The 22,759-nt window shown below is 42.1% G+C and overlaps 2 protein-coding genes across 2 annotated transcripts in view; both read left to right on the plus strand.

Moving 5' to 3' along the window:
• The window catches only part of csf1rb (colony stimulating factor 1 receptor, b), a 37,178-nt gene extending 35,972 nt beyond the window's left edge, over positions 1 to 1,206 (plus strand). Inside the window, exons 19-21 of the mRNA XM_076083291.1 lie at positions 175 to 274; positions 443 to 569; positions 656 to 1,206. Coding sequence (XP_075939406.1) covers positions 175 to 274; positions 443 to 569; positions 656 to 811 — 383 coding nt within the window. The 3' untranslated portion in view covers positions 812 to 1,206. The remainder of the gene's footprint in view (positions 1 to 174; positions 275 to 442; positions 570 to 655) is intronic.
• Positions 1,207 to 2,522: 1,316 nt separating this feature from the next.
• On the plus strand, positions 2,523 to 20,424 carry tmprss15 (transmembrane serine protease 15). Its single transcript, XM_076083317.1, has 29 exons — positions 2,523 to 2,644; positions 2,723 to 2,841; positions 4,407 to 4,474; positions 4,657 to 4,799; positions 4,885 to 4,932; positions 6,534 to 6,563; positions 6,776 to 6,805; positions 7,326 to 7,445; positions 7,561 to 7,669; positions 7,767 to 7,876; positions 8,026 to 8,166; positions 8,287 to 8,442; positions 8,547 to 8,652; positions 8,920 to 9,064; positions 9,148 to 9,289; positions 10,394 to 10,483; positions 10,657 to 10,782; positions 10,897 to 11,040; positions 11,122 to 11,232; positions 11,316 to 11,439; positions 12,581 to 12,676; positions 12,973 to 13,022; positions 13,127 to 13,192; positions 13,283 to 13,427; positions 17,922 to 18,103; positions 18,235 to 18,330; positions 19,513 to 19,652; positions 19,835 to 19,889; positions 20,011 to 20,424. The coding sequence occupies exons 1-29, from the start codon at positions 2,524 to 2,526 to the stop codon at positions 20,154 to 20,156; spliced, it is 3,159 nt and encodes a 1,052-aa protein (XP_075939432.1). The 5' UTR covers position 2,523; the 3' UTR covers positions 20,157 to 20,424.
• Positions 20,425 to 22,759: the final 2,335 nt, after the last annotated feature.

The raw sequence follows: 22,759 nt of genomic DNA on the forward strand, positions 1-22,759 counted from the left end.
TATTTAGTGTGTACTTTATGCTGTCCATATTTAGTGTGTACTTTATGCTATCCATACCTAGTGTGTACTTTATGGTGTCCATACTTAAAGTACACTATAAAGAACACATGATGTGAGGACACTACAGAGTGTGAAGCGATGCTCACCTGTGACTGTGTGTGTCTACCTGTTCAGGTAAGAGTCCGTACCCAAACATCGCCGTGGATACCAACTTCTACAAGATGATCCAAGATGGCCGCCACATGGACAAGCCAGACTTCGCTCCAGCAGAGATGTGAGCAGACGGACATTTAGTTTAATAAAGTTATTTTGAATGTATTGACCATAAGCTATATGTGTGTGTGTGTGTGTGTAAATATATATGTGTGTATATATATATATATATATATATATATATATATATATATATATATATATATATATATATATTTTGTCCTCTCAGGTATCAGCTGATGACGCTCTGCTGGAGTTTGGAGCCCACTGACAGACCGACCTTTAAAACGATTGGTCAGCTCATTAACAGGCTCCTCCCCTCCACCAATGACACATCGGCACATCACAGGGACCAGGTGAGACACCTGTATTTGTAAACTGTACCCTCAGCTTCATCTGGCAGGCTTCAGGTGCCTGAACATCTCGTCTCTCTTCTCCACAGTCAACGTACAAAAACATCAATGAGTGTAGAGAAGAGGAAGAGGAAGAGGAGGAGGTCAGAGGAGGAGACGACACACTGAAGAGAGGTGACGATGATGATGATGAGGAGGAGGAGGAGAAGGAGCCAATGATGAACAATATCTACCAGCTGTCCTGATCCTGTGTTCAAAATAAAAAACTTTATTGACAGATTCAGAGTGAACAGTTTGATCTGGATCACATTGGTCTGGATCACATTGGTCTGGATGACTTTGGCCTGGATCACGTTGGTCTGGATCACGTTGGTCTGGATCACATTGGTCTGGATCACATTGGTTTGGATCACATTGGTTTGGATCACATTGGTTTGGATCACGTTGGTCTGGATCACTTTGGTCTGGATCACTTTATTCTAATGATTTTGGTGTTATAATAACTCTTTTTTATTTTAATAACATTTGATAAATGTTTCTTTTTGTTTTAACAGACTTTTTCTGAGATTGATTAAAACTATAATTGTCATATTTTTTATTTTTTTATTTAATGTCTTTAAATAAAATCACACTAACAGCAGATTGTTTCGTTTTTTATACCTGGATGTACCTGAAGGATTCATGACATCACAACACATTTATACATTAATAGATCATTTATTTTAAATAAGGGAGGGAGAGGTTATAATAATAATCCTAAACATGTAATAATAATGTGTTATAATAATAATACATACTAATATAGTAATGTGCTACATAAACATGTAATCATAATGTATTATTAAAAATAATAATACATAATAATAATGTGTAATTATGTAAAATGTCTTCAGATTAGAAGTTAAAACAAATGCTGTGCATTAAACAAAATGTCCTCATATCTGCTTATTACTACATTATAGTCTGCTATGAACATTTATTACACGTTTATATATGTAAAGATATTTATATATATATATATTTATATTAACACTTTATCAATATTAAAAAAACAAAATATAGAGTATTTTAATATGTGGTTGCTTTAGCCTCAATTCCAGAATAGTATAATGAAGATATATATATATATATATATATATATATATATATATATATATATATATATATATATATATATATATATATATATATATATATATATATATATATATATATATATATATATATATATATATATATATAGTATAATGAGGGCCGACCTGTCAGGTGAGTTTAGGGGCGGAGCCTCATGAAGTAGATTACCTGACAGGTTTACTGCTGCTGGACTTCACACTCTGATAAAGAAGAAACACAACAGGAAGTAGTTCATGAAGGTAAAGCTCGTTAATGTCACATTATTCATGTTTAAACATTTCATAAGTTATTGTGATTTAAAAGATAAAGTTAACGGATTCATTTATTAACTGAGTTATTTAATAATTTATAATCTATACATTTAAATACACGTTATATATTATAGTCAATACTTTATTCATATAATTATTATTAACCTAATATCTTTGTGTTTTAATATTCTAAATAATATGAGTTTTTATTTGTTGTTGCAGTATTTTAAAGGTTTTATATTTTGTAGTATTAATAGTGTGTCAGCAGTTCTTCTCCTCTGACTGTCTAACATTATTATTGATTATCATTATTATCGTCATTATTATCTGCTGTATTGATTATGAGCCATTAGTCATCTTCAGCTCAATAAAAGACGATCAGTCATTAACAGGTGAACTAAGTCTGCAGCAGGAGACACAGGTGAGTCTGATTATTCATGTTAACAAGAAGCTGAAGATTGATTGATTGATATATTGATTGATTGATGTATTGATTGATTGATTGATATATTGATTGATTGATATATTGATTGATTGATATATTGATTGATTGATTGATTACAGTTGTCAGTATGAAGCGAGCTCTGTCGTCTCTGGAGTTTCTCCTCTCCGTCGTGTCTTTACTTCTTCTCACCTGTTGTGTCGGACTGATTGTAGTTTCATGGATCAGCCTGAAGACTGAAGGTAAACATGGTTTTAATAATCTTTAATAACCGATCAGGTGTCAGAAGATATTACTGATCACTGTGTTGCTGCTGTTTGTGTGTTGAGGTGAACCAACAGTGCTCAGCGGTCGGATGTCAATCATAGAAGGAGCTGTTTTCTCTGAAGAGCTGAAGAACTCCAGCAGTCTGCAGTTTAAATCTTTGGCTTACGACATCCAACAGCTGGTGAGATCATGGGCTTTTATTTTGAAAATAACAGGTAGGTTTAACATCAAGCAACTGCTTACATCATCAGCTTTTATTGTGAAAGACAGCAAAGGGAGAGGGTTAGTATTGATCAGTGTATGCATGTGTAATAATTTGACATTAATAAGTACACACTAAGTACATGCTGAGTATAGCCAAGTACACAATAGGTATAGACAATATGAAATACACACTAAAAAGTACACATTAAATGTAGACACTATAAAATACACACTAAATATAGACACTATATAGTACACCTTAAGTGTAGACACTAGGAAGTACACATTAAGTATATATACTATAAAGTACCCACCAAAATAGGCAGTCTAAAGTACACACTAAGTATACACACTGTAGAGCAGAGGTCTTCAACAGGGGGTCCGCGGAGGTACTTCAGGGGGTCCGCGAAATGGTTGGATGATTAGACAATTGTTTTTCTTTTTTTTTTAATATATATTTTTTCCAAACATGAATGTGTCCATTATTGTAATAGTTCAGTATTGTATGCAAGGTAACATGTATGTTTATGCATGGCAGTGGCACTAATAGGCCATCACTCATTTTAATTTCCACATTCATGTTTAAAATGAAAACATCAGTTTGAATAGCTTGTATGATGATTATTGACAGACAATGTTGATATTGGCATTGGTATCAGCTGACAAGGTATGTTTATAGATGTCAGTGGCACGGCCTCCCTACTCACTGTACCTTACACATGTTTAAAATAAAGACATGAATATATGAACCTATGTATTATTTGAATAGCTTAGTATTGAATGCACAATAAAGAGGTATGTTTATACATGGTACTAGGCCCAGTTTAATATAAAACACAATTTTATACAATATATATAGTCGGGGGTCCCTGCTCCATCTCTCTATCAGTTTGGGGGTCCTTGGCCTAAAAAACGTTGAAGAACCCTGCTGTACTGTAGAGTACACACTAAATATAGAAAATAGAAAGGACACACTAAGTAGAGACACTATAAAGTACACAATAGGTATAAACACTATAAAGTACACACAAAGTATATACACTATAAAGTATGCACCAATACATACACTATAAAGTACACACCAAGTATATACACTATAAAGTACACACTAAGTAGAGACACTATAAAGTACAGAATAGGTATAGACACTATAAAGTACACAATAGGTATAAACACTATAAAGTACACAATAGGTATAAACACTATAAAGTACACACAAAGTATATACACTATAAAGTATGCACCAATATATACACTATAAAGTACACACCAAGTATATACACTATAAAGTACACACCAATTTAGACACTATGAAGAACAGCTACTGAGACTCAGAGGTTTGAGTTTATTCACATTTAAATCTGTGGTAGTATAATAGTATTATAGTGTCGGCCATAGAGGTCACCGGTGTTTAGCTTTAACAGGTAACTGTGTTAACTGACGTCAGGTGTCAGTGACATCAGGTGTGAATGATGTCATAATCTGTCTTTGAGTTCTTTGTTAAGTCACCTGATCTCAGTCTGTTTTCTGATTGGTCGACAGGTATCGGAGGCGTTCGGTCACAGTGAGATCGGACTGGAGTTCAAGTCGTGTCACGTTTTATACTTCAGGTCAGATATTTATATATATTATATATGTATATATATATATATATACATATATAATATAGGTATTTATATTTATATTCATACAGGCAAACAGATGATGATTCTGACAGATTAAATCAAATTAAAGTTTGGATAAATGTATTGATCAGTTGATGTTTCAATCTTTATTGATTGTTTCTCCTCAGCCGGGGCAGTGTGGTGGTGAACTTTGACGTTTGGTTCAATCAGCTGATCGATGTGAAGGAGACAGAGCAGCAGCTGGGGGCGGGGCTTCAGGAGGGCGGGGATAAAGGATTGGTGATCGACAGAAACAGCATTCAGATCACAGGTGAGTGTGAGGTCATTGTGAGGTCAGATTAGATAATATTATAAGTTTATTATAAGTTTTTTTTGACTCATATTTGTTCCTTCAGAGAAACAAGACGAGACAACAGCTGCTCCGACAACTGTCTCACCAACTGGTGAGAAAATCTATTTAAACTTTCTTTAAACTCTATTAAAACTCTATCAAATTGTATTTAAATTGTTTTTTAAAAATGTACTAACTCTATTAAAATTATCTTCATAATAATCTTGAAACTTTTAACAGCTGCTCCTACAAGCATTACACCTACAACAGGTGAGAAAATCAATTTAAAATCTTTAAACTCTATTTAAACTCTATAGATTTACTTTAAATGTCTCTTTGAACTAACTTTAAATGTGTCTGAACTAACTTTAAATGTCTCTGAACTAACTTTAAATGTTTCTGAACTAACTTTAAATGTCTCTTTGAACTAACTTTCAATGTCTCTTTGAACTAACTTTAAATGTCTCTGAACTAACTTTCAATGTCTCTTTGAAATAACTTTAAATGTCTCTTTGAACTAACTTTAAATGTCTCTTTGAGATAACTTTAAATGTCTCTTTGAGATAACTTTAAATGTCTCTTTGAACTAACTTTAAATATCTCTGAAATAACTTTAAATGTCTCTTTGAACTAGAACTTTGAACTAACTTTCAATGTCTCTTTAAACTAACTTTCATTGTCTCTTTGAACTAACTTTCAATGTCTCTTTGAACTAACTTTAAATCTCTCTTTGAACTAACTTTAAATGTCTCTTTGAACTAACTTTCAATGTCTCTTTGAACTAACTTTAAATGTCTCTTTGAGATAACTTTAAATGTCTCTTTGAACTAACTTTAAATGTCTCTTTGAAATAACTTTAAATGTCTCTTTGAACTAGAACTTTGAACTAACTTTCAATGTCTCTTTGAACTAACATTAAATGTCTCTTTGAACTAACTTTAAATGTCTCTTTAAACTAACTTTCATTGTCTCTTTGAACTAACTTTCAATGTCTCTTTGAACTAACTTTAAATCTCTCTTTGAACTAACTTTAAATGTCTCTTTGAACTAACTTTCAATGTCTCTTTGAACTAACTTTCAATGTCTCTTTGAACTAACTTTCAATGTCTCTTTAAACTAACTCTAAATTTCTCTTTAAACTAACTTTAAATGTCTCTTTGAACTAACTTTAAATGTCTCTGAACTAACTTTAAATGTCTCTGAACTAACTTTCAATGTCTCTTTGAACTAACTTTAAATGTCTCTGAACTAACTTTAGATGTCTCTCTGAACTAACTTTAAATCTCTCTTTGAACTAACTTTCAATGTCTCTTTGAACTAACTTTCAATGTCTCTTTGAACTAACTTTCCATGTCTCTTTGAACTAACTTTAAATCTCTCTTTGAACTAACTTTAAATGTCTCTTGAAACTAACTTGAACTTTGAACTTACGTTAAACTCTCTTTAAATTATTTTAAGACTTTAAATTAAATTCCCTTTAATGTCCCTCTAAAGGTTCTTTAAACTCTTTAAACTTTCTTTGGACTAGATTTGAACTCCTAACAACTTTACCTGAACTTGCTTTGTTCTCTAATGAAATTATGTTAGAACTCTTTTTAAATTATGTTGGTCCTGTATTTAAGCTCCTTTAAACCCTCTTTAAACTTTTGTGAACTTTGTTTCTTTGAACTTTTTAAAAATATATTTAAATTATTTTGAAACTTTTAACAACAGTTGCTCCAACGAGCGTCTTACCTACAACAGGTGAGAAAATATCTTTGAACTCTCTTTAAACTTTCTTTGGACTCTATTTTAACTTTACCTGGAGTTTCTTTGATCTCTATTAAAACGATGTTAGAACTATTTTTTAATTATGTTGGTTTTAAGCTCCCTTTAAGGCCTCTTTAAACTTTTCATTAAAATTTCTTTGACCTCTATTTAAAATATTTAAATAATCTTGAAACGTTTAACAACAGCTGCTCCGACAAGCGTCTCACCTACAACAGGTGAGAAAATCTATTTAAATTCTTTGAACTCTATTTGAACTCTCTACAGACTAACTTTAAATGTCTCTTTTTACTCTCTCTAAACTTTCTTTCAAGTATTTTTAAATTCTCTTTGAATTACCTTTAATGTCTCTGAAGTTTCTTTAAACTTCAAAGTTTTTTAAAACTTCACTTATAACCAGAACACAAACTTGTTCTATCAAAGATCTTCTATTCATGACCAAGATCACAATCAGGAAAATCTGATTTCTTTGAATCAAACATATAAGTTAGTTATTTTATCTTATTTAGATTTTATTATACGGGTCTACTCTTAACATTTATATTTTTCTTGTTTTATTGATGACTTTGATTTGATAAAGACCTCTTACGCTGACAGTGATCTAAATAAAGAAAAAAGATTAATATCAATACATTTGTGAAATTACATTAATTCTAAATGTTGTAATGAGATGAGTTTCAGTGTATTTTCTGGTATGAAGTCTGTTTTCTAATATACGTGTTTTATTAAACTTCTCAGTAAAGTGTCCTCCTCACCAGACATCATGTGACGATCGATCAACGTGTGTTCTGATCGATCAGCTCTGTGACGGAGTCCATGACTGTGATGATGACTCTGATGAAGACGCAGCTCGCTGTGGTCAGTGATGAAGATGATGATGATATAAATATATACAGTATATACAGTATATATATAAAACCTGGTTTGTATAAAAGGTTAGTTTATTAAGTTATCAAAATGTATCTATCTATAGTGACGGCGTGTGACGGACAGTTCGTTCTGAGCGATCTGATTGGTTCCTTCAGTTCATCAGATGTCTCAGAAACGTACAAAAACAACAGCTTTTGTCGCTGGATCGTCAGGTAAAACATGAGATCACACACACACACACCTACACATACACACTGCACAGACTTTCACAATAAAAGCAGGTTGTTGACAGTAAAACAATGTTTTCAGAGTCGATCCAGGGTTTTCTGTTCAGATCAACTTCCACCATTTTGAAACAGAAGAAAATATCGACGTTCTGAAACTTTATGAAAACATCGGCGCAGAGAAATATCTGACAGGTAAACACACACATATACACACACATACACACACACATACATACACACACACACACACACACACACACACAAACACAGAGGACAACAGTGTGTGTGTTTATGGATCAGTTTTTACAACCTGACCACACATCTTCTCATATGATTGACAGCTGAGCTCTCAGGCTCCGCCCCTCATGGGACCATATGGCTGCTGACCGACCAATCAACGGTGGAGTTTATCTCTGATGACTTCAACAATCTGTCAGGGTTCAACGCCACCTACAGAGCAGCCAACCTCTCCGACCTCTCCAGTAATATTTTATTATTATTATATTTAATATGTATAACTGTAAAGTGTGATACTGTACCTGAGCTGTGTGCGTGTGTGTGTGTGTGTGTGTGTGTGTGTGTGTGTGTGTGTGTGTGTTCAGACGAGGAGAAGCTGACCTGTACCTTTGAGCAGGGCATGTGTTTCTGGAGGCAGCAGCAGGACTATGATGATGATGGAGACTGGATTCGAACCAGCGGCTCCACATTCCCTCCACTAAGCGGCCCAAGTGTCGACCACACGCTGAGTAATGGCTCAGGTGAGTCTTTATAATGATGTCATCAAACAATATATTTATATGTTGTTGTTGTTGTTGTTTGTAGCAGCATCAGTAGTTTTGATGGTGTTGTGTGTCTGGTTCAGGTTTCTACGTGGTCACTCCTCTGAGTCCCGGCCAATGGCTGAAGAGCTTCAGGATCCACAGCCTCCCTCTGACTCCTCCCACTCAGCCACTGTGTCTGAGCTTCTGGTAAACAACAGCAACATAAACTAATTATAATAATTTGTCGGATCAATTAGAAGTTCATGAGATATTTTCACCAGTTCTGTCTCTGTGCTATAATGCACTCTAAATCCTGAAAGTCCCCAAATAAACTATTGTTGTGTAGAAAGTCACAAAACTGATTGTAGGAAAACAACAGAACAATTAACAAGTTAACATAAAAAAACAGACAAAAAGTAAACGAGCCAGAAAAGAAAGAAGTTATTTAAACAATAAATTAACACCTGTCCTCAGGTACCACATGTTTGGTGAAGACGTCCACCGTCTCAGAGTCTTTCTGTCTCAACCTGCTATTACCGTGGTGTTCCAAAGAGACGGGAACTATGGAGATAACTGGAACTACGGCCAGGTGACCCTGAACCTGACAAAAGAGACCACGGTCAGTGACGTCATACAGGAAGTGATGATCGTTAGTCAGCTGATCAATAATCACTCAATCAGTTTGACCTCTGACCTCTGCAGGTGGTGTTTGAAGGGCTGAAGAAACGAGGGGTGAGGAATGATATCGCTCTGGATGACATCACACTGACGTCTGAGCCCTGTGGCCCCACCCCCCCAGAACCAACCAATGTGCCTCCTCCAGCAACCCCTCCCCCTATACCAGGTAAGACACAGACCACGCCCCTATACCAGGTAAGACACAGACCACGCCACTATACCAGGTAAGACACAGACCACACCCCTATACCAGGTAAGACACAGACCACGGCCCTATACCAGATAAGACACAGACCACACCGCTAAACCAGGTAAGACACAGACCATGCCCCTATACCAGATAAGACACAGACCACGCCCCTATACCAGGTAAGACACAGACCACGCCCATATATCAGGTAAGACACAGACCACGCCCCTATATCAGGTAAGACACAGACCACGCCCCTATACCAGGTAAGACACAGACCACGCCCTTATACTAGGTAAGACACAGACCACACCCTATACCAGATAAGACACAGACCACGCCCATATACAGGTAAGACACAGACCACGCCCCTATACCAGGTAAGACACAGACCACGCCCCTAAACCAGGTACTACAGACCACGCCCCTATACCAGATAATACACAGACCAGGCCCATATATTAGGCAAGACACAGACCACGCCCCTATATCAGATAAGACACAGACCACACCCCTATACCAGGTAAGACACAGACCACGCCCATATACAGGTAAGACACAGACCACACCTCTATACCAGGTAAGACACAGACCACGCCCCTATATCAGGTAAGACACAGACCACACCCCTATACAGGTAAGACACAGACCACGCCTCTATACCAGGTAAGACACATACCACACCCATATACCAGATAGGACACAGACCACGCCCATATATTAGGTAAGACACAGACCACGCCCCTATATCAGATAAGACACAGACCACGCCCCTATACCAGGTAAGACACAGACCACGCCCATATACAGGTAAGACACAGACCACGCCCATATACCAGGTAAGACACAGACCACGCCCATATACCAGGTAAGACACAGACCACGCCCCTATACAGGTAGGAAAGAGCCTCGATCAAAAAAAAAAAAACGTGGATCCAGAGACGCTCTACGTTGTGCTTAAAGAATATCAATACAATGAAACTACAACACAGACGATCAATATGACAAAATGGTCCAGAATGTGAGCGTATGAAGAATATGATTGAACGTGATTGATTCCCTCTGCTCTGATTGGTCCAGCTGACTGTGGAGGACCCTTTGACATTTGGGAGCCAAACTCCACCTTCAGTTCGCCAAATTACCCACAATCCTATGGAAACGAGGCTCAGTGTGAGTACACTTTAAACGTTGTACTACTTCTTACATGTACTAATACCTGTACTTTTACTAATAACTTATAATACTTGACTTATATCTCTGTACTGATTTTCACTGGTTGTAACAAAGAAAAATTGATGTTTTCAAACTCGCCTCACCTTACCCATGATCCTTTGCTGCTGCAGGTGTGTGGACTCTACACGCAGGTGAGGGTCGAAACATCCAGCTCCACTTCCTTGACTTTGATGTCGAAGCGACCTATGACATCGTAGAGGTGCGAGATGGGGCGGGGCCAAACTCCAATTTACTTGGTGAGGTTATGTTTTACCCATAATCGTTTTCAGCTTCCTCCTCCCCAGGTGTGTGTGTGTGTATACAGGTGACTGTTCTGCTTCAGGTAACAATGTACAGGTAACTTGTTCCAGCTGTCCTCACTGGCAGCGCCGGCCCCGCCCACGAGTTGTTCTCATCGACCAATCAGATGACAGTCTGGTTCTTTACAGACGAATCAGGTCACGGCCGAGGATTCAGAGCCAACTTCACCTCAGGGATCAACCTGGGGTCACCAGGTGAGCTCAGGGTCACATGTCTGTGTTATTGATTATTATATTATTTTTATTGTTTATTGATCGTTGATTGTTTGTGATCAGCTGCGTGTGCAGTCGGTCAGTTCAGGTGTCAGACAGGAAGTTGTATCGATGGCAACGGTCTATGTGACGGCGAGGTCGACTGTCCCGACGCCTCCGATGAGGGTGACTGTGGTAAGTCGATCAATTAATTCACCTTAATGTTTATTATCACAATACAGGTGTGTTAGACAGTTACGTGTGTCTGTGTGTTTCAGTTGTGTTGCAGGTGAACAGTTCCAGCCGTCTTCAGTTTCAACTTGTTTCCTTGCTGCTCACCGTGTGTGCTGACACCTGGAACTCTAACCTGTCTGTCTTCACCTGTCAGTACCTGGGATACAGGTAACTCTCACCTGTCTGTCTTCACCTGTCAGTACCTGGGATACAGGTAACTCTCACCTGTCTGTCTTCACCTGTCAGTACCTGGGATACAGGTAACTCTCACCTGTCTGTCTTCACCTGTCAGTACCTGGGATACAGGTAACTCTCACCTGTCTGACTTCACCTATCAGTACCTGGGATACAGGTAAAATGTTGGTCCTCCAGAAACGTTTTGTTAGGATCGCAAGCCGATCAGAGTCACACATCTCTTCTGCTCCTCTATTTCAGAAATTGCAGATTCTTATTATTTATGACATCAATATTTCTCAAACTTGTGTTTTCATTTATAAGATTCTTTTAGGTGAAGGAATATTCCTGATCATTTCAAGACCTACTATATATTCAATTCACAGGTTCACTCTTACCCAACTCATCATCTTCACATCTTCATCCTCCTAAGTTACTGACTAGCAGAGGTCAACTTTCAATAAGATTTAGGGAACCAAATTATGGAATGACTTTTCCCACCTAACAAAAAAATGTCCCTCAATAAAATGTTTTAAAAGATGCCGAAAAGAAAATCTAATTCATTATGTATTAGTGTTCATGTCTTTCTTGTTTTAGCTGTTATATTACATTTATAGTTGTCTCACTCACAGGGACTTGTAGCATTACCGTTGCTTATGAGTTACTGCAGGTGTATAAACCAACACACCTGAACAAAAACAAGCCCATGCCTACTCTCTCACACACACACACATGCTCACACACACTCCACACAATTACATTATGTTTTTCTTTTTCTTTTCTTTCTTTCGTTATTTGTTATGCTGTAATGTAATGTCTTATGCATATTTAATTTTATCTTTGTAATTTTGTAAAATTGTAATATTATATAGGTGGAGGCTTCAAATAAGCCCAGTTGGCTTTCTGGCTCTTCCTGCACTGTGATATTCATTTATCTCTGTTATGTTTGATTACTTTTAATTTTATTGTTTGAATTGTGCAAAATAAATAAATTAAAATAACTCTCACCTGTCTGTCTTCACCTGTCAGTACCTGGGATACAGACACGTCTCACCTGTTGTAGCAGGTGAATTAAACAAGGTTCTAGTGGGTCAAAGAAAAGACTCAGATCTATCTGTTGTTCCTGACACTGCAGGTCGGGGAAAACCACGCTGCTGCCGGCTCGGCCACAAGATTCACCGTTTACAGCCATCACGGTCACCAGTAACGGGACACTGAATACCAGTATCAGGTACTGAAGACCAGATCTGGACCTTAACTACAATAGAACTAGAACCAGAACCAGAATCACAACTAGAATATCAACCAGATAGCAATGGAACCCTAAGGCAAATAACTAAAACTACAACTACAACCAGAACTACAACTAGAAGTAGAACAACAAAAACAACTACAACTACAACTAACCAAAACCAGACCTCAGGAATGAATTACAACCAGATCCAGAATAAGATGCAGGAAGTGAAGTCGAGTCATAAGACCTGAGTTTATCCAATAGAAGATAATGAGTGATTGTTGTTTTTACAGTGAAACCTGCGTCAGTGAAGAAGTGATTTCTCTGAACTGTGACAACCAACGTGAGTACACTGATAAACACTAAAGTTAAGTTGTTCATGTCATCTTAAGGCTGTTTCATGTGAAACTAACTTTTTTTATAAGGATTGACTCTGTGTTGTTTTAGCTTGTGGTACTCGTTATGTCACTAATGAGACGAAGGAGACGGACCAATCAGCAGAGAGGAAACCCGGTGAAGGTAACAGACTCCTATCAGTTAGAATCTGACCTCCTCTGGTTGGTCGGATCATGACTGTAGTTTGTGTTTGTTGATACCTGTCAGGTGACGTCAGAGTGGTCGGGGGGGTCGACGCTGTGAAGGGGGCGTGGCCATGGATAGTCTCTCTGCAGTGGAAGGGGGGTCACGTGTGTGGAGCTTCACTGATTGATCGAGACTGGCTGCTGACCGCTGCACATTGTGTTTACGGGTGAGAGAACAATACTTTATTTATTTATATAAATAATAAAAATATATATACTATATATTTATTAGTACTAGGCTAGTTAACACGTTATTATCGCGTTTGTGGGCACACCATGAGAAAAAGACTTCTATGATCTAAATATGTGCAAACTAAGATGCTTGGAGAGCAAAAGTGAGATAACAGTGGATTCTCAAACCATGTCAGTGGGCATTAGTATAAATGATCTGTCCAGAGCTTCTTCATGACAATCAGGTTAAACGTTACAATGAATGCTTCACTACAGTCTAAAGTTACAGCAGAACTTAAAATGAAAACAGTGTAAAATTAAAGTGTTCAAGTAACAGCAAATGGCACTACTGTTTTGTTAACTTTCATGTAAGTCCAAATACAATCAGCAGGACACTGCAGGGAGTTGAACCCCATCCCAGTAAACTGACAGTCTGTTATGTTACAAACACTGAAGCACATTCACACACATTCATTTTCTTAATGATCTTAACAGGCTTATATTTATGATTGTATCGGAGGTACACTCAAAACATTTTAGGCTGAAGACCTGGCAACATGATCTTGCTACGCTGCTGGTTGACGCAGGAAATATCATCTAACTCGTGCACGCAGAGTGTGATGGTCACAGAAATGCACGGCCGCGTCAACCAGAGACATGCCAGTACCCTCGACGCGCGTGAAGTTGCGAGGGCCCGATCAATGCTGATTGCAGCTTTAATTTAAATTATTGTTTTAGAGTTTTTAAAGTGTTTTGTTTGTAATATGTATAATAAGCATCATTTAGTTATCGCTACTGAGAATTTAACAAACATAAAAACATGACGTAGATATGTTTGCAGTTTTCAAGAAGTATATTTAAATATCATCTCTTACACACATGAAGATTAAGTTGTGAACACCGGCTGAATATCTATGATCAGAATCATTATAACTGTGTTATAACTGCTACTGTGTAAAGGGAATACTGCTGTTAACAACAACCTGATGTGTTTAAAGTGTTTACAAACCAAATGTTATTGACCTTTAGTTCATATAGCAGCACTTTAAAATAAAAGTGAGCAATACACTACTTTTTAATTCATTATTGAACGTTGCGCATAACAATGCGATTAATCGCGATAACACACTTTAATCGTTGTCCAGCACTAATATTTATATATTTTATGTTTATATATATATAAATATATATATTATATTTATAGGATTTTAAAGAGTTTTAGCATTCGCGACCACCGCACCGCAGCTGCAGCCCTTCTGGCCTGCCGGTACCTGTCAGCTGCTTCGGGAGACCCCTGGGCCAACCAGGCCTTGAAGGTCTCCTTCTTCAGCTTGACGGCTTCCCTCACCTCCGGTGTCCACCACCGGGTTCTCGGGTTGCCGCCACGACAGGCACCGATGACCTTCCGGCCACAGCTCCTAGCGGCCGCGTCCACAATAGAGGCTTTGAACATGGTCCATTCGGATTCCATGTCCCCAACCTCCCTCGGGATGTGTGAGAAGTTCTTCCGGAGGTGGGAGTTAAAGACCTCCCGGACAGGGTCTTCCGCCAGACGTTCCCAGTTCACCCTCACTACACGTTTGGGCTTGCCGGGTATTTCCAACCGGTTCCCCTGCCATCTGATCCAACTCACCACCAGGTGGTGATCAGTTGACAGCTCTGCTCCTCTCTTCACCCGAGTGTCCAAGACATACGGCCGCAAATCAAATGATACGATTACAAAGTCGATCATTGATCTCCGGCCTAAGGTGTTCTGGTACCAGGTACACTTATGAGCCACCTTATGTTCGAACATGGTGTTCGTTATGGCCAAACCATGGCACGCACAGAAGTCCAATAACAAAACACCATTCGGGTTCAGATCGGGCAAGCCGTTCCTCCCAATCACCCCCCGCCAGGTTTCTCCGTCATTGCCCACATGAGCGTTGAAGTCCCCCAGGAGAACTATGGAGTCGGTAGGCGGCGCCCTTTCCAGGACCCCTCCCACCGACTCCAAGAAGGCCGGATACTCTGAACTGCTGTTTGGTGCATAAGCACAAACCACAGTCAGAGCCTTGCTCCCCGCAACCCGTAGTCCACAGGGTGGCTGCTCCATGCTGTTTATTCGGGCTGAGCCCGACCGGGCCCCATGGGCGAAGGCCCGGCCACCAGACACTCGCCGACGAGCTCCCCTCCTGGGTCTGGCTCCGGGAGGGTGCCCCGGTTTCCCTGGTCCGGGCGAGGTGACTGAAGTCCGTGGGCTGCTTTTCATTGGGGTCGTTTTGAACCGCTCTTAGTCTGGGCTCTCCCCTGAGACCTGTTTGCCTTGGGAGACCCTACCAGGGGCTAATGCCCCGGACAACATAGCTCCCAGGATCACTGAGCCACTCAAACTCCTCCACCACGTTAAGGTGGTGATTCGCGGAGGAGCATGGGAGGAGTTCGGGGAGGCCATGGAGAAGGACTTTCGGTTGGCCTCAAGGAGGTTCTGGCAAACCATCCGACGGCTCAGGAAGGGAAAGCAGGGCTTTCCCCAGGCTGTTCTCAGCAGGGGGGGGGGGAACTGCTGACCCGGACAGGGGACATCGTCGGGCGGTGGAAAGAGCACTTTGAGGAACTCCTAAACCCGACCAACATGTCCTCTGCAGAGGAGGCAGCGCCTGAAGATCTAGGGGGAGGCTCACCCATATCCCTGGCAGAGGCCGCTGAGGTAGTCAAAAAGCTCCTCGGTGGCAAGGCGCCAGGGGTGGATGAGATCCACCCTGAGATGCTGAAAGCGCTGGACATAGTTGGGCTGTCCTGGCTGACACGCCTCTTCAATGTCGCATGGGGGTCGGGATCAGTGCCCATGGACTGGCAGACCGGGGTGGCGGTTCCCATTTTCAAAAAGGGGGACCGGAGAGTGTGCTCGAATTACCGGGGTATCACACTACTCAGCCTCCCGGGGAAGGCTTATGCCAGGGTGCTGGAAAGGAGGCTCCGACCGTTTGTCGAACCTCAGATTCAAGAGGAGCAATGCGGATCCCGTCCCGGCCGTGGAACAGTGGACCAGCTCTTTACCCTCGCAAGACTACTGGAGGGGTTCTGGGAGTTTGCCCAACCAGTCTACATGTGCTTTGTGGACTTGGAGAAGGCTTTCGACTGGGTCCCTCGGGGGTTCTTGTGGGGGGTGCTGCGGGAGTATGGGGTGCCGGACCCATTACAACGGGCGATCCGGTCTCTGTACGACTGCAGTAGGAGCTGTGTCCGTATTCTCGGCAATAAGTCAGACACGTTCCCGGTGGGTGTTGGCCTCCGCCAGGGCTGCCCTTTGTCTCCGGTCCTGTTCATGACTTTCATGGACAGGATATCTACGCGCAGGTTCGGGGGTCTCGGGATCGCCTCTCTGCTGTTTGCAGATGATGTGGTCCTGTTAGCCTCCTCGGATCGTGACCTCCAGCATTCACTGGGGCGGTTTGCAGCCGAGTGTGAAGCGGCGGGGATGAGAGTTAGCACCTCCAAATCTGAGGCCATGGTGCTCTGCCGGAAACCGGTGGATTGCTCCCTCCAGGTGGGGACGGAGTGCCTACCTCAAGCGAAGGAGTTCAAGTATCTCGGGGTCTTGTTCACGAGTGAGGGTAAGATGGAGCGGGAGATCGACAGACGGATCGGTGCGGCTGCAGCAGTAAAGCAGGCGCTGCACCGGACCGTCTTGGTGAAGAGGGAGCTGAGCCGGAAGGCAAAGCTCTCAATTTACCACTCGGTCTACGTTCCTACCCTCACCTATGGTCACGAACTCTGGGTCGTGACCGAAAGGACAAGGTCGCGGCTACAAGCGGCCGAAATGAGCTTCCTCCGTAGGGTGGCCGGGCTCAGCCTTAGAGATAGGGTAAGGAGCTCGGTCATCAGGAGGGAGCTTGGAGTCGAGCCGCTACTCCTTCGCGTCGAAAGGAGTCAGCTGAGGTGGTTCGGGCATCTAATTAGGATGCCTCCTGGACGCCTCCCACTGGAGGTTTTCCAGGCACGTCCAACTGGGAAGAGACCCCGGGGAAGACCCAGAACACGCTGGAGGGATTACATCTCCCAGCTGGCCTTGGAACGCCTCGGGATCCCCCAGAATGAGCTGGAACATGTTGCCGGTGAGAGGGAAGTCTGGGTCAGCCTGCTTGGCCTGTTGCCACCGCGACCCGACCCCGGATAAGCGGAGGAAAATGGATGGATGGATGGATGGATTTTAAAGAACTGTGTCTTCATGAAAGCTGTCAATAAAACTTCACAAACAATGACAGAGTTGCTGATCTACTTTTAACTCTACTGAGTTGTTAAATGTTTATAAATTAACTCTTTTGATTATATTTTCATGTATTTTATGAATGCTACACATTTAAGTAAAACCTGAAACTGAAGCTTAAAGTTCTACTTAAATGAAAAAAGTAACTGATGACAAATTAAGTCTTATTTCCACCTTGAATGTAAATAAACACATTTTACTTTTTTATTTTTCTATTTTCTGTCCATGTTTTGTTCCACAGGAAGAACGTCCATCTTGATTCGTGGTCGGCTGTTTTCGGTCTTCACTCTCAAAGTGACAGAAACTCTTTAGAGGTTCAGACCCGACGAGTCGATCGAATCGTCTTCAACAGAAAATACAACAGACGAACCAAACAGGCCGACATCGTCATGATGCACCTGGATCAACCAATCAGCTTCACTCGTCAGTAACAACACAAATAAATTATATATTAACAACCAATCAGCTTCACTCGTCAGTAACAACACTAATTCAATAATAATATAAGCATAATAAATTAATATAATATTAATAATAATAATAATGTTTTACAGAGCTCATCCAGCCGCTCTGTTTACCTGCTGAAGGTCAGGACTTCACAGCTGGAACCAGATGTTTGATCGCTGGATGGGGTCGAGACGCTGAGCAAGGTTATTATAAAATACTATAAATAATACACACTATGTATACTCTTCTATACTATATACACTACACATACTACACATGCTTTATATACTATACATATTACACATAGTATCTTTACTCTACTACTATATAGTAGTAGAGTATATATAGTATGTGTACCATAGATACTCCACACACTATACAGTAAATACAATTACAGGATACATACTATATATAGTATATATTCTATACATACTATACTATATATAGTATATATAGTATAGTATAAATACTACATACTACATATACAGTCTCTCCTGTCTGTCTCTCTCTCTCCACCTGTCTGTCTCCCTGTCCACCTGTCTGTCTCTCTCTCCACCTGTCTGTCTCTCTCCACCTGTCTGTCTCTCTCTCCACCTGTCTGTCTCCCTCTCCACCTGTCTGTTTCTCTCTCCACCTGTCTGTCTCCCTCTCCACCTGTCTGTTTCTCTCTCCACCTGTCTGTCTCCCTCTCCACCTGTCTGTTTCTCTCTCCACCTGTCTGTCTCCCTCACTACCTGTCTGTGTCCCTGTCCACCTGTCTGTTTCTCTCTCCACCTGTCTGTCTCCCTCTCCACCTGTCTGTCTCTCTCACCACCTGTCTGTTTCTCCCTCACCACCTGTCTGTCTCTCTCTCCACCTGTCTGTCTCCCTCTCCACCTGTCTGTCTCTCTCACCACCTGTCTGTTTCTCCCTCTCCACCTGTCTGTTTCTCCCTCTCCACCTGTCTGTCTCTCTCTCCACCTGTCTGTTTCTCTCTCCACCTGTCTGTCTCTCTCTCCACCTGTCTGTCTCCCTCTCCACCTGTCTGTTTCTCTCTCCACCTGTCTGTCTCCCTCTCCACCTGTCTGTTTCTCTCTCCACCTGTCTGTCTCCCTCACCACCTGTCTGTGTCCCTGTCCACCTGTCTGTTTCTCTCTCCACCTGTCTGTCTCCCTCTCCACCTGTCTGTCTCTCTCACCACCTGTCTGTTTCTCCCTCACCACCTGTCTGTCTCCCTCTCCACCTGTCTGTCTCTCTCACCACCTGTCTGTTTCTCCCTCTCCACCTGTCTGTCTCTCTCTCCACCTGTCTGTTTCTCTCTCCACCTGTCTGTTTCTCCCTCACCACCTGTCTGTTTCTCTCTCCACCTGTCTGTTTCTCCCTCTCCACCTGTCTGTCTCTCTCAGGTTCTCTCCTAGATGTTCTCCAGGAGGCTGAGGTTCCTCTGCTGGTTCAGGATCAGTGTCAGCTTCAGTTACCTGAGTACAACATCACCTCCAGCATGCTGTGTGCCGGGTACCTGGAGGGGGGGGTGGACTCCTGTCAGGTAACCTAGACCACCTGGACTCACCTGGGCCACCTAGACCTAGAACCACCACCTAGACAGTCATGGTTATCTGGTTCCCTGAACGGTTCTACTCTGAAGTTACCTTACTGATCCTGCTTCCTGGTCCTGGTTTATTGTTTATTGTTGTTTTTGTTAATATAGTTTGAACATGTTTTTTTCAGGGCGACTCTGGAGGTCCATTGATGTGTCTGGATAACGGATACAGGACTCTTATTGGTCAGTCACACACACACACACACACACACACACACACACACACACACACACACACACACACACACACACACACACACACACACACAGTATAATGAGGCTGTGTTCTGATTGGTCCCTACAGGTGTGACCTCTTTTGGGATTGGTTGTGGTCGTCCTCAGAGACCTGGAGTCTACGCACGAGTCTCTGCTTTCAGCTCCTGGATCGCTCAGACCAGACGCTCCTCCTCCCCTTCCTCCTCCCCTTCTTCCTCCTCCTGCTGCTGCTGATCCTCTTCCTCCTCCTCTTCCTCCTCCTGATAGTTTTTCAGAGTAAAGTTCTTATTAAAAGATGTTTTGATGAGAACGTAATAATTATTTTAATAATTAAACTGTAAACTCATTTGATGAGAGAATATTTGAAAAAAAATTTTGTAACTTAGTTAAATAAAGTTTGTATACATGATATAATATATCTTTACCTTTATATATTTCAAAATCAATATTATACGATGTACTTTATTTTATGAGATGCAGAATATCAAGTTGAGTTCATGAATTTTCTTTATTGCATACTTTAAAATGATCACTAATAATTAATGATCATTGTGATGTCATACAATTTAATAAAGTTGATTGGACAACACTTCTTTCTGTATGACGTCATGCATTTACACATTCTGGGTTCAACGAGCCTGTTTTAAAATATAAATAAAAATGTATTATTATTTCACTGTTTATTTTATAAAGCATGATTCTTCATTAACAGGCTTAAAATACCAGAAGAAGAACAGTGAGGGCAGGGAGGCGGGGCTAAAGGAAACGCTAGTGCGCATGCTCTGTGGGCCCTCCTGGTATTATTATCTGTATTTAATACGCAGAAGTCTTCCAGCTCTCCAATATACATCACGTCATTAGGACATCCTGCCCGATCTGTATATATATATATATTAGTGCTGGGCAATGATTAAAATATTTAATCGCGATTAATCGCATGGATTTTTTGCGATTAATCGCGATTAATCGCATTGTTATGGCAAAGTTCAATAATGAATTCAAAAGTAGTGTATTGCGCACTTTTATTTTAAAAGTAATGCTATATGAACAAAAGGGCAATAACATTTGGTTTGTTTTATACTTAATGTGAATATAATTCATACTTTGTTGGCATCTTATTCTGAAAACCGGATGTACGTCTGAAGAAAACGGATGTTGTCTCACGTTAATCTTTCCGCTAACTTTCAAAATCCTTCGCTCGCTCCCGATCTCCATCCATCCATCCATTTTCCTCCGCTTATCCGGGGTCGGGTCGCGGTGGCAACAGGCCAAGCAGGCTGACCCAGACTTCCCTCTCACCGGCAACATGTTCCAGCTCATTCTGGGGGATCCCGAGGCGTTCCCAGGCCAGCTGGGAGATGTAATCCCTCCAGCGTGTTCTGGGTCTTCCCCGGGGTCTCTTCCCAGTTGGACGTGCCTGGAAAACCTCCAGTGGGAGGCGTCCAGGAGGCATCCTAATTAGATGCCCGAACCACCTCAGCTGACTCCTTTCGACGCGAAGGAGTAGCGGCTCGACTCCAAGCTCCCTCCTGATGACCGAGCTCCTTACCCTATCTCTAAGGCTGAGCCCGGCCACCCTACGGAGGAAGCTCATTTCGGCCGCTTGTAGCCGCGACCTTCTCCTTTCAGTCACGACCCAGAGTTCGTGACCATAGGTGAGGGTAGGAACGTAGACCGAGTGGTAAATTGAGAGCTTTGCCTTCCGGCTCAGCTCCCTCTTCACCAAGACGGTCCGGTGCAGCGCCTGCTTTACTGCTGCAGCCGCACCGATCCGTCTGTCGATCTCCCGCTCCATCTTACCCTCACTCGTGAACAAGTCCCCGAGATACTTGAACTCCTTCGCTTGAGGTAGGCACTCCGTCCCTACCTGGAGGGAGCAATCCACCGGTTTCCGGCAGAGCACCATGGCCTCAGATTTGGAGGTGCTAACTCTCATCCCCGCCGCTTCACACTCGGCTGCAAACCGCCTCAGTGAATGCTGGAGGTCACGATCCGAGGAGGCTAACAGGACCACATCATCTGCAAACAGCAGAGAGGCGATCCCGAGACCCCCGAACCTGCGCGTAGATATCCTGTCCATGAAAGTCACGAACAGGACCGGAGACAAAGGGCAGCCCTGGCGGAGGCCAGCACCCACCGGGAACGTGTCTGACTTATTGCCGAGAATGCGGACACAGCTCCTACTGCAGTCGTACAGAGACCGGATCGCCCGTTGTAATGGGTCCGGCACCCCATACTCCCGCAGCACCCCCCACAAGAACCCCCGAGGGACCCGGTCGAAAGCCTTCTCCAAGTCCACAAAGCACATGTAGACTGGTTGGGCAAACTCCCAGAACCCCTTCAGTAGTCTTGCGAGGGTAAAGAGCTGGTCCACTGTTCCACGGCAGGGACGGAATCCGCATTGCTCCTCTTGAATCTGAGGTTCGACAAACGGTCGGAGCCTCCTTTCCAGCACCCTGGCATAAGCCTTCCTCGGGAGGCTGAGTAGTGTGATACCCCGGTAATTCGAGCACACTCTCCGGTCCCCCTTTTTGAAAATGGGAACCACCACCCCGGTCTGCCAGTCCATGGGCACTGATCCCGACCCCCATGCGACATTGAAGAGGCGTGTCAGCCTGGACAGCCCAACTATGTCCAGCGCTTTCAGCATCTCAGGGCGGATCTCATCCACCCCCGGCGCCTTGCCAACGAGGAGCTTTTTAACTACCTCAGCGGCCTCTGCCAGGGATATGGGTGAGCCTCCCCCTAGAGGACATGTTGGTCGGGTTTAGGAGTTCCTCAAAGTGCTCTTCCCCCCCCCCCCTGCTGAGAACAGCCTGGGGTAAGCCCTGCTTTCC

This window comes from Anarhichas minor, unplaced genomic scaffold (assembly GCF_050575085.1).
Source record: "Anarhichas minor isolate MPS153535 unplaced genomic scaffold, ASM5057508v1 ptg000126l, whole genome shotgun sequence".
Lineage (NCBI taxonomy): Eukaryota > Metazoa > Chordata > Actinopteri > Perciformes > Anarhichadidae > Anarhichas > Anarhichas minor.